Source organism: Chlorocebus sabaeus, chromosome 1 (genome assembly GCF_047675955.1).
Source record: "Chlorocebus sabaeus isolate Y175 chromosome 1, mChlSab1.0.hap1, whole genome shotgun sequence".
In the NCBI taxonomy this organism is placed as follows: Eukaryota; Metazoa; Chordata; class Mammalia; order Primates; family Cercopithecidae; genus Chlorocebus; species Chlorocebus sabaeus.
In genome coordinates, this window is record NC_132904.1 from 69,904,197 (window position 1) to 69,916,863 (window position 12,667).

Genomic DNA, 12,667 nt, shown 5'->3' on the forward strand with positions numbered 1-12,667 from the left:
ATGACTGTAAGCTTCCTGAGGCCCTCACCAGGAGCTAAGCAGAGGTTGGTACCATGCTTGCACAGTCTGTGGAACTGGAAGTCAATTAAACCTCTTTTCTTTATGAATTACCCAGCCTCAGGTATTTCTTTATAATAACACAAGAACAGACTAACACAGATGTTTTAAAGAAAAGAAAAGAAAAAAATACAAAGAATTCTTCTAGTCTACTTACTTAGTAGATTAATAATTTGTGGAAACACACACTATCAGGCCTTGTCTGGAATATCCCTGTGAGGGCTTGTCCAGCCCTTACAACTTAAGAGAGAAGTTCTCACCACATCCAAAGTCAGTCATTCCTCTATTGAACAGCTCCGACAAGACACAAAGTTCTTCCTTATATGGAGTCAAAATGCCACTCAGTAATTTCTAAACATTCGTCCTCATTTCCCTGGTGGAACCACTTTGTGTTAAAAATTAGATGTGAAGGTGACAACATCAGTTACTCTACTAAGCCTCAGGATGAATATGACGAGACTGACTGGCTAGCTGGTTTCTGGCCTCCCTGAAGACTCCTCATACACATCTTGGTCCCACAGTGCAGCTTCCACTAGGGCGGTGTTTCTCATACAGAGGGCAATTTTGCCCTGTAAGGGACATTTAGCAATGTTGAGAAACATTTTTGGTTGTCATAATGAGGCTTTCCTACTGGCATGTAGGGTAGAGGCCAGGGATGCTGTTAAACATCCTATAATGCACAGGACAGCGCCCCCATAACAAAGAATGATTTGGTCTAGATGTTAATAGTGCTGAGACTAAGAAGCCCTGTGCTAGAGGGGGAACCCTCTCTGTCCAAAGACCCACAAACCTTCAAAATGTGCCCTCTGTCCTTTCCCCCTAAAAAGCAGTAATAGTCCTTCCCCAATCAACTTGTTGGCTAGGTGAGTATTTCCTTCTCCCTCCCTCAGTGCTTTGTGTCTCCCCAAAGCTGAGTGCATGATCAAAGAGGATGACCTTTCTTGAATAAGGAGGGCCAATTTTTTGCCTGGGTAAAAGAACCTCTTAAAACAGTATTTATCTCATAAGTTTTTAAAAGCTCCCTTTCCTTTCTTCCTAAGAAACAAATCAGTCCCAACCAAGGGGAACAAGAAAAGGAGACAGGCTGTATTTACTGAAAGCCGCAGAGGATGCTTGGTAAGTTCGGTTCTCGGTCCCGGTGTCCACTGGGAGGTGGAAGGTGCCTTCAGTGCCACAGGAAGACGAGTTCTGTGGCCAGGCCTGTTTCATCAGCAGAGTTGCTTAAGGGAAGACACAAGAATGGCATTAGGCAGAAATAAGAAGTGGCCACCACCAATCACAGACACAAAGCAAGGGTCTTGTGCTGGACAGAAACATACAACCCAAGGGGCTTGTTCAGACACACAGGATGGTTCAGCCTTTCTGAGATGGTTAAGTGGGTTAGGAGGAATGCTGAAGTATGTTTCCAAATGATTGAAATCAAGGAAATCTGAATTTATACTAAAAGAGTCAGGATTTTCTACCTACTACTAAAACCACAAAGATGCCCATGAATGCCATCTCCTACTACCTGACACTGTGGCCTAAGGCTCTGATATATTCCTCAGTCACTTTCCCATTAATGTGTAGCAACGTGGGAGCCTTTGTGTGTTCACCAGATCAGTTGAGCACTCTTGGTTGTCTGAAATACCATCTGGAGGTATATTTATAAGCTGCTTTCAAAGACAGGCCCACAAATAATGACCGCATTACATGAACCTTGTTGGACTACCATCCCTTCTGAAGGGACTGAGCTGTGGCCATGGTGGCTTAAAAGGCACTGGGCACTGTGCTGCACTGAACCTAGTTAGCTAGTGGGTACTCCCTGCTAATAACTCCTTCTCCTGTACACCCAGCTGAGGCCAGACATACTTCTTGCATACCCCTGAGTATCTCCTACTCACGTGTTACTGGGTGCCCCATGTGGGATATCTCCTCATGAATTAGAGGTGGTGCTTTGGGCCATTAAGAAAGCACATATGAAATTTGGGGTAGGTATGAAATATAGATGAGGCCCAGTGTAAGATGTGCAGAGACTTCCCAGGCTGACTCAAAGCTCAGCTCGAGACATCTGAAGGATGATAGGTTTTAGAAGTGGGGAGTGACTCAAATAACTTACCTTCATGGTGTCCTGAGGGGGAAGGAGAAAAGAAACAGAGTTCTGAAGTGGGACTTGCCTAACTTTTCAGACATTTTCCTTGTTATAATTTCAAACACTAGAGGGGAAACATTCTTGACTCAAATTTCTGTTTATGGTAAAAAGAATAATTTTAGCAACATCTTTTCCACTCAAAGTCTTGGGGGGGGTCATGGATACGGGGTGTTACATAGTATATTAGCAGAAGGTGGGGGCTACATTGGCAATACGTAAAACATTTAAATAAGAGGTTAAGACAGGGTGTTATGAGAATAAAGTATGCCTATATACTCTCTAATTCCACCAGGACAAGGACATTCTACCTCTAGAGAGATCCCGTAACCTTCTCTGCCCATTCAGGTAACAGGTAATACCTCTGGTTCCTTCTATCCCAGAAGTACTGGGGCCAGAGAAGGTCAAGGACTGTGCTGTTTTTGTTGAACCAAGACTAGAATTATGGCTATTGTAGGCTGACTCTGTGTTTGCATTAATGGCCTGCGATATATACAGCAGATGCTGAGAAATGAGAAGGAAATCATGGGCAGGAAAGTCACACTAAAAGGATAATTCTGTTAAGAGAAATGGAGACTCAGCAGAACTCCATGTAGAGCCCAGGGCCTTTCCTGGACATCAAGACATGGCTCTGCAGACAATGCAGGAGGAGGAGAGTCCGTTTTAAACAATCATTTTGCGTTTCTTTTCTTTGGGGAGTGGGAAACAGGAAAGGGGTAAAAAATCCAATTAGTGTTAACAAATCTTATCAACATGTCTCCAAATTTAGACTCTGCAACACATGTGGCTGGAAAGCAGTGGCCACCCAAAACAACTCTCTAAAAAGTAAAACATGTAGCTCTGAAAAGTCAGATAAAGCAAGCCCATGCCCTTAACACCCCACAGGAACACCATCGGGGGCAGGAGGCCTGAATTTAGCTGTAAGAATTTAGAGAATTTGGAGGTTCTATTCCATTCAAATTTTTTCCTCCAAGTGGTATATACTTTACCATAATTTTCATCATAAGCCAAAAGTCTGACATTAGCCTGAAGGACTGTGTGACCATTAAAGTTAGTAAGTCTAACTTAACTTACTCTTTACAAAAGAGTAAATCACTCTTTTATCCAAAGAGTGACTGAGGCCTACACTGCACTCAGCACTGAGGGGAGCGCCGCGGGTGGGAGGGAACACACCTGGGTCACAGTCACCGCACACAAGGTACTTATGGTCTAGCTGGGGATGCAACACAGCCACACGCCAACCAGGGAGTGAACAAGACAGCATGATACATAGTAAAATAATGTTCCAGGTTAACCAGGAAAGAAGCAAGTGCGACTGTGCCTTTGGTTACTATGTCTTTTCCAACTGATGAGTGAACTATACTATATATTTTTCTGAATAAAAATATTTTTCTTTATTTTCTTCTAGTTTCATTATAAAGAAAATGAATTAGTGTTTTCTGTACATCTCTGTATGTTTGAATCCTTATAATTTAAATAACTAGATAAATGTGAAAACACATGAAAAAACAAATACTAGCTGTCAACTTGACCTCCCCATTAGTTAGTCATACCATGTGATCCAGCCCCTCTGTATACAATTCTAAAGTCACCTGTTCTATTGGTGGGAGCAATTCAGAGCTCAGTTGTGGGATGAAGACAATTCCAACTGAAGCTTTTAGAGGCATGGTCACAGAGGAGGCTGCTCAGAACGGCATGCCTGCCTTTGCGTGCCTGAAAAGTACCACTTCCTAGAGATGTTTTGTATTTTGAACTGAGGTAGTTAAATATAGGCATATACATATGTAAAGACATTATTAAGCTGTACACTTAAGCTTAGTGTACTTTATATACTTTGCTGTCTATGTGTTATCCCTCAATTAAATGAGAGAGAGAGAGAGAACCCTTGGCAGTGAAGGGCCATGGGCCCAGTCACAGCATGCTGCCCACATCCAGGTGCTGGGTTGTTCACTTTCCTGGATACGGGGCCCTCACGCCCTCTGACAGTTGAACAATCTGTTAAGCACATTTACAAGGAGACGAGGCAGCAAGGGACCATCATCCTGAACAATGCACTGAGTCAGGAAATCTGAGTTGTAGCCTGGGCTCTGCCACTTAATAGCTGTGGGATCTTGGGCAAGTCACTTAACCTTTCTAAGCTTCAGTTTTGTTGTCTCATAAAATGGCAATAATCATCACTCCTTGATTGCTTCATAGTATTGATGTGAGGGTCAAAAATAAAGTGTCACCCAGTCTTCTAATTTCTAGTTCTGGTATCCATCCCCTCTTCCATCTCCAAAGTTATAGGCTACAGCTCTAACTGAAGCTCTCATCATCTCTCATCTCAACTACTGCAACTGCTTCCTCATGTTAAATCTGCTCCCTCCAATTTTCAAGCTGCATTCAGAGCGATATACCTAAGACCTAAACCTAATCATAAAACCCCCTTTCTTGAAAACATTCCATAGTTCTCCACTGACTCTAAGCTAAAGTTTGAACTCCTGTGTAGCACTCAATGCCCCACCATGATCATCTTGTCCCAGTGACCTCTCTAGACTCTCTCACTGTTGTCAATCTCCTGCCCATACTACAGCCACGGAAACTGCTTATCATTCCCAGAATATGCCAAGGAGCTTCCCATCTCCATGTTTTTGTCCACACTGCTACCTCTTCTGGCATGTCTCTCCCCAGACTCCATCTGGTAACATTAATTAATCCATCAATCATGAGCTGAAGACTCACACCTACTATGAAGCCTTTCCTTCTCCCCATTCCTTAAACACAGCTCTCTCATGCATCCCTATAAACTGACTATCCCAATCCCTGTGATTCTTGGAAGCACCTGTACTTAATAGCATGTCTTCTCTCCGCTAAACTGTGAGCTCCTTGAGAACAAGCCCCTTGTCTTACTAGTCTTCATATTTTCAAAAGGCCATCTTAGGGCCTGGCACAGAATTTTATAAAGTGAAGAGCTCCATCCGTATTCTTTATGCAGATCTATTTCAGATGCTATAACTGGAAGGGGAAGAATGAGAACTTCTCTAACTTATTTTATGCACCCTTCTGTCCAGGTTCACATATCCTGAGGCAAACAAAAAATGACTATATGAGAAACAGGTCTGCGACTAACAAAATTGAAGTAATAAAATTATAAGAGGACAATGTATTAGCATTTAAAGGGACCTCAGAGATCATGTGAAATTAAACAATTTATCTATGGCCTGGAGACATTAGTAAATTGCCCAAGATCACACAGCCCACAGCAGTGGCAAGGAGAAATTTCACAGTTCATCTCCTGACAGATGCGCGATACACAAATTCAATTTCCAGCATCCAAATAATTCAAGGTTAAAAGTTGAGAAAGGGTGCAGAGATTTTACAAAAACATTTTCCTGAACAGCCCAGGTGAGGGTGGTGAAAGTTGCAAGTCCCTCCCATGGTCCCTTCCTGTCTATGACAAAAAGGACCTAGTCAAGTTATACTGCTGGGACCCTCACAGGTGCCCAGAAGTTCCCGTGGTGCCTTGGGCCTGGAGTCCACACTGTCCAGAGAACCCAGTTCTGGTCCCTCATTTATTAGCACGCTTGCCCCACCCACCCCCCTCCACCTCTCAGCATCTTCTAGGAAAATGAGCCCAGAGCTCAAGTTCTGGGCTAAGGGAACAGATTGTATCTCAAGTCAACCAGGTCTTCAAACATGTCAGACTGCCGATGGAGATGGAAAATCTGATCCTGGGGCAAACTAGTTTTTTGGGTTCTAATAGGCATAATCCAGGTACTCCTTCACAGAGGCTGCCACAAAGCCAACTGAGGAGCTGTGTACAGGTCCTGGAATTTTTGTTCATTTGTTTGAATTCAGCAGCCAGGTTAGGGTGACAGACACCTTTTAATGCCATGATCCTTTGCTGCTGCCCTAGGGACGGTTCATGTGTGTCTCCAACCCATGATTTTGGCACCATCAGACATGTTCCTGCATGCTTTAGGAACTGCTGCTGAGCCACCTGGGGGGAGCCCAAGCCTAGGGGATGGGATTTGGGGAGGAAAGGAGAGGGGATCTACCATTGTTACGAGATAACACATTCATAAGCTGTAATACAGATGAGGAAAAATAGCTTTCCTACCATAAGCTGAATGCAGGAACTGAAACTCTGTTGGATAGAAATGTTAGTTGAAATTACCACTAAGAATTTGTGCAAAGTTGTATACATTGCAGTTACATAAACAGACTTTGTTTTGTGATAGCAGTTTCTCCCCAGCTTCACAAAAACAGTAAATAAAGATGTGAAGCACTTTTACCCTAGAGAGGGTGACAGACTTATCATCTGGGAAAGTCCATTCAATGCAGAGAGCCCCTGGATGCCATAGTGTCTTCCAGGCAGCTGACCCAGAGCTGCCTGGATGTGAACAAGCCCAAGTTCCTGCTTTTTGCTTGTCTCTTATAATACATTTCAGTTATCTCAGGAACTGCAGAGGGATTTCACATATGACAGAGACTTTGTGTTAGAGGAAGTGAAGGTTCAGAGACAATATCACCGTCTTTGGCCTCTAAAGAGCTGTCTGTAAAACCTCTGAGATACGACCAATGCAGAGGCACTCCATCCCTGAAGCCTCTGGGTCACTGTGGTGCTATAGAAGGAGTACAGGTTGTGGGGTCAGACAAGTTGGGTTTGAATCCCAGCTATACTGCTTTTTTTGGAAACAGTGTCTCACTTTGTTGCCCAGGCTGGAATGCAGTGGTGCAATGATAGCTCAATGCAGCCTCCAGCTCCTGGGCTCAAATGATCCTTCTGTCTCAGCCTGCTAAGTAACTGGAACTACAGGTGCGTGCCACCAAGCCTGCCTATTTTTTTTAATTTAATTTTTTGTAGAGACAGGGTCTTATCATGTTGCCCAGGCTGGTCTTGACCTTTGGCCTCAAGGGATCCTCCTGCCTTGCCCCCTCAAATCTACTGGTTTTTAGCTGTATAACTTTAGGCAACTTATTTAACCTGTTTGAACAAAGTTGGAGGCAGGAAGCCCTAACTTACAAGACTAAGGTAAAAATGAACGTTTGTAACATGATTTGTGCAGGGCTTGGAACAGGGCAGCTGTTCAGAAAGCACAAATTCCTTTTCCCTACTCTTCTCCAAGTCTGTTGCATGTAAAATGGGAATAGTGTATTTCTACTTTATAGGGATGCTATGAAATCAAATGAGACAATAGGGGAAAATGTTTTTGCCAACAGATTCTCATGAGGAGGTTATTTTATTTTTATCTGTATTAGTTAATCTGTTTATCCATCCCTTCATTTATTTTCAAGCCAGGTTACCATTAATAGGTCCCTAGATTCTAAAAGCCAAGTCTTGATTGGCTCCTACCTCTTATGGGGCCAAAGAGTTCTTAAATAAGATCCCTGAAATCATTAAGAGCTTGGGGAAAAGCTCCAAATACCCACATTGCTTTCAGAACCAATGAAAAGAGTGAAATGCTTCCCTGCATCCTGGACAGATGACATCTTAGGGCACTCAGAGCTGCTAAAATAGCTTTCTCTCAAGCAACTTCTTGGTCTCCTTAAAGCAGCTGAAAGAAATTGAAACCTAAGAGCCTGGTTGCTTCTGAAGGCACCTCTCTGCATCACAAATGGCTGGCTCTGGCAGGAAGGTGAGAGTAACCTACACCGTCCTCTCTGACCTTGAGCCAGCTTCTCCATGGTAGGAAGTCCCCCACAGTCAGGAAACCTGCACTGTGAATCCAGAGGCCAGCATTCCAAAATATGCTCTGTGTGTGTGTGTGTGTGTGTGTGTGTGTGTCTGTGTGTGTCTGTGTGTGCGTGTGCGTAAGTAACTCAAAGGGAAAGGGATCTTCCCAAGGTCACACCAAAATCAGAAGCAAAGCTAGTGCTACAACCTAGGTCTTTCAACTCCGAGTTTGGGGTCTTTAAATACAGTATTCTAGCATTACCCTCTCTTGTGGATTTTGTGCATTTTTGAGAAAACAGTCTGGGTGACTTTAGTAGAAATATGTTGACTTTTAAAAACAAAATTGGGGAAAATCAAGTTAGATGAGGGCTTACTTTTTGCTTGTTTTAAAATTAAAGCTGAATACACATGCCAGGATGCACTCAATCTCAATCTCTCTTTTTTTCCCTACAGTTTCAGCCTCCTCCTATCTGCACTCCTTTCCCTCTAGCCAGTCTAATGCCTTAATTTCTCTCTGGCCCACTGACACAACTACAGTGTAGCAGTTAAAGCTCATGTGGCACAATGGCAAGGTGCGGGGCTTGGATCTTTGGGCTAGTTATGTAAATTCTCTAAGCTTTAGTTTTCCCATTTGGAAAATGGGGATAATAAGGGTACCAACCTCAAAAGTTTATTGCAATATGCAACAAGCTAATATAGATAAAGAACTTCAAATAGTTCCTGACACATAGAAAACATTCAATAAACAGTAGCTATTTATTCCATGTCTTTCCACTTATTGGCAAACTGATTCTAAAACAATCCCACAATCTATCATTAGAAGTGCTGAACATTATGAGAAAATAGCCCAGTGCTGGGCCACAGCCTCCACCACTCAGATAGGCCCCCAGTGTGACCCTACTCTGTTATCTTTTGGTAGTTTCCAGTCCTCCTCCTTCCTGTGAGGCTCCCACATCCTGACCTCCCTGGTTAAGAACCCTCCCTTGATCCCTACTCCCCTCTGTCTAAGCAAATCAAGGTCATTAGATGAGAACTCTCCACTTTCCACTGGGCAATTTATTCTAAGCATATCCACCTGTCACCTTTCCTTTAGTCTTTCCTTTAGTTGCCCTCCTGCATGTGGCACCCTGTCTCCACCCGCTACTCAACTTCCCAAACCAAAGAAGAGAACTGAGCTCCAGATTTCCCACCCCTACAGCAGCCTCTGTGGAGGCCTGGCTCTGACTGGCACCACCTCTCCTGTGTCTCTGACTTGTCCTCTCCACTTGCACCTTCCTATCAGTACCCCACACTCATATCCGAGAAAACCTTCCTTCAACCCTACATTCACTTCTAGTCAGTGTCCTTTTGTTTTTCCTTTCCTGGTAGCTAAGCTTCTAGTAAGAATAGGCTATATATGCTAAATCTACTTCTTGACTCCTGATTCACTGCACTGTGGTTTCTGGCCTCACCACCTCACTGACAATGCTTCCAATGAGGTCACTGATGGCCTCCTGACTAGAAAGACAATGAATCTTCTTCATTCTTGATCTTACTTGACCTTCTGCAACAACTCATTTTGTTTTAGTCTAGACAGTTTACAAAGTCAGTTCACAGATCTCATAGCACTTAAATTTAAATCATTTATTTATATATGATATACATGATCCTCGAAGCCATTGTAGTTAAGATAGAACTTACCAAATTTGATTATCAGAGACAATTTCTGTAGCTTTTATTATTTTTGTCTTCTATCATAGATCTTGGGGAAAATATTATATGTCATATTGACTAAAGGTAAATATAAAACCAATGCTGAGATACCATTATAGAACTTTAGCCCATGTGTCACTGCTCCCTTCAAAAGCTTTCCAAAGGCAGTGATTACAGCTTCCTCAAGTTTGAATCATCTACAAGGTCTTCCAAAGTGTCTTGGGCATAACAGGGTGGGTCAAAATGTCTGTGAAATGACACATCTATGTAAGCACCTTAGGGGATACCATCACCTATTTACATAAAATAGTTTTTGTTTGTCCCAAAAAGAGGGGCTGTCTGATAACTTCATGGTATGTGTGTATAATTATGATATGATTCCTACTTAGAGATGGGGGAAATGAGGTTCAAATAAGTCAGGTGACTTTAAGGTTGTGAATCTAGGAAATGACAGAGTGAGGACTCAAATCTAGGTCTTCAGACAACCTGTATTCTTTCCTCCTTTAAGTAAGCCCCAAGAAAGAGAATAGGACGAGAGTCAGGAGATCTGCCAAAGATTCTAGTCCTTATGCGAATGCTGACTCACTGGGTAACTTGGGACAAAACACTGCTTTTTGTTTCTCCTTTGTCAAGAGAAGAGGTTGAACTGGAGGATCTCTAAGGTCTTTTGAAGCTTTCTAATTCTATAATGATAAGTGCTAAACAAGAAAATGGCATGGGTTGGCGGGCGGGGGGGTGCGTATTATCAGGAGATTGAAGGCCTCTCCAAATCCGGCCCTTGCATATCTATAGTTCAGATTCATCTAGCTGCTCACAGTTTAACCACTCCCCTACTTCTACGTTCCTCACAGTGTCATGTTCTCACATCTCTAAGCCTCTGCCCATGCTCTACTTTGCCTGGAATGCCCATTATTCCTTGTGTGCTTAAAGAACAGCTTCTACTTCTCCTTCAAATCTCTATTGTTCTCCATTCTCTGAAGCCTCCCCTACACTTTCACCCCCAGGCAGACTGTTGTTCCCTCCTCCTTCCCTTATATGTATTCCTTTTTATAATACTTAGCAGATTACTACTGCAATGAGTTTATATGCCAGATTCCCAAATGGGAGCTACTTCAGGCAGGCAAAGATGGCATCTTTTAATTTTTCTATCCCAGTATGGAAGATATTCAACAAATACTTGTTGAGTAAATGGAACTTACATAAAACCATCCACAACCCTGAGGCAGGCAGTCACATCTGAATCTTAAGAGAGGTGAGGTGACTTGCCCAAGGCCTTAGAACTAGTGAGTTGGGTAATCAGGATTCAAACCCAGGACTTTCTAACCACAGAGCCCATACTCTTTCTCCTGCTCTTGAGTATTAGAGCACCAACTGAGCATGAGGGTTAAGATCAGAACTAAGACTGCTGCAATGCTCCGAGCCCAAAATAGAAAAAACCTTTTCAACATTTTCAAACCCATTTCAACCTCAATCCAAGTGTTGGGCCTTTATTACTTTTGAAAAACAAGTAGCTTATCTCAGCTTGAAAACCAGTTCTTTACCTTCTGGTGGCAAGAGCATGTGTGTGTGCCCCAAGGTGTGTAGGGGTGTGTGTGTGTGTCCCAAGGTGTATGTGTGTCACAGTGGCAGCCTCAGGGAAAACTCAGCAGAGAATGAATTTGGACATTGCTTGGGAGAGCAGAAAAGGTTCTATGAGGAGGATGCAAGTCTCAGATATTCCAGCGTGGGAGAGATGAGTCAACCTTAAGTCCCAGACAGAGTGGAGGAGATTCTATTCCCGCCCCCACCCTGAGGCTGATTGTCCCAGTTCCCAGAGGGGACTCCCAGGAAAATCAAGCCTGGACAGGCTGGGACCCGAGCAATTAAGAACAGGAAAAGGCCAGCAAGTGGTTTTGTTTTTCCAAATAGAATCCCCCTTCCTACTCCATTTGCCACTGCTAGGCCCCCATTTTCTCTTTACCTGGAGCATAACTGGGACTATTGGTGGGGTACAGGCTGGGATTGTAGGCAGGGGCAGCTGCTGGATAGGCTGTGGGGTAACCTACAGAGAGATAAGAAAATGCTTATTTAGTTAGGCAAAAAACAAACAAACAACCAAAGCAGATTTTTGAGGAAACAGAATCCAAGTCCTAGGCTTGGCCTTCAGTCTCTCCATGGGCTATTTCAGATAGCATATGTGACCAGTTTTCAGCCTCTCAAGAGAAAAGTTACCAATACCAAAATCCCAATATATGCAGACTTTTTGGTCTATTTTTTAAAAGCGATACAAGAAATATGTCTATATGCTCACCATAAAAAAAAAAAAAAAAAAAAAAAAGGAAGTGGCCAGGCACAGTGGCTCACGCCTGTAATCCCAGCACTTTGGGACGCTGAGGCAGGTGGATCACGAGGTCAGGAGTTCGAGACTAGCCTGGCCAAGATGGTGAAACCCCGTCTCTACTAAAAATACAAAAATTAGCCAGGCGTGGTGGTGGGCGCCTATGGTCCCAGCTGCTATGGGGACCGAGGCAGGAAAGTCAGTTGAACTCGGGAGGCGGAGGCTGCAGTGAGCCGAGATCACACCACTGCACTCTAGCCTAGGCGACAGAGCAAGACTCCATCTCCCCCGCCCCCCTCCAAAAAAAAACAACAAACAATGGAAGTAACATTGAAGTTTATACTTTTTATGTTCAAGTTTACTTTCACATTCCTGCCACAATACTACTCTCCTCCCCAGAGGTAACATCATTAACAGTTTGACATCTATCTTTCCAGATGGCTTTCTACACATTTTTATACACATATATTCAGTGGTGTGCTGGTAAATATTTAACAACAGGCTCGAAGGGGTTGGAAATGGGAGCTGCTTTGCAGCATTTGCCAACTGCCATGGCATAAATGCTTCCACCATGACCAATTTGATGCTACCAACATCACTGAATGAGTAGCTTGGAAGAGGTGCCCACAATCAGCTCTCAAGAGCTTACACAGACCAGCTCCAGATCACCACAGTATACTATATTCGGTTTGGGGGATTTTTTTGAAATTTTTTTATCATGGTAAAATACGTGTAATATAAAATTTACAATTTTAACCATTTTTAAATATATAATTCAGTGACATTAATGACATTTACAATGTTATGCAACTATCAT

General features: G+C 43.1%; 1 protein-coding gene across 3 annotated transcripts in view; it reads right to left on the reverse strand.

Moving 5' to 3' along the window:
* Positions 1-12,667, reverse strand: part of FAM168A (family with sequence similarity 168 member A) — a 196,155-nt gene that overhangs the window by 15,888 nt on the left and 167,600 nt on the right. For 2 of the 3 annotated variants that reach the window (XM_038005487.2, XM_008020102.3), the window contains 3 exons: positions 11,494-11,574; positions 6,285-6,311; positions 1,152-1,277 (listed from right to left, as the gene is read on the reverse strand). In XM_038005487.2, coding sequence (XP_037861415.1) covers positions 1,152-1,277; positions 6,285-6,311; positions 11,494-11,574 — 234 coding nt within the window. The remainder of the gene's footprint in view (positions 1-1,151; positions 1,278-6,284; positions 6,312-11,493; positions 11,575-12,667) is intronic. The other variant, XM_008020103.3, reaches the window with a different exon arrangement.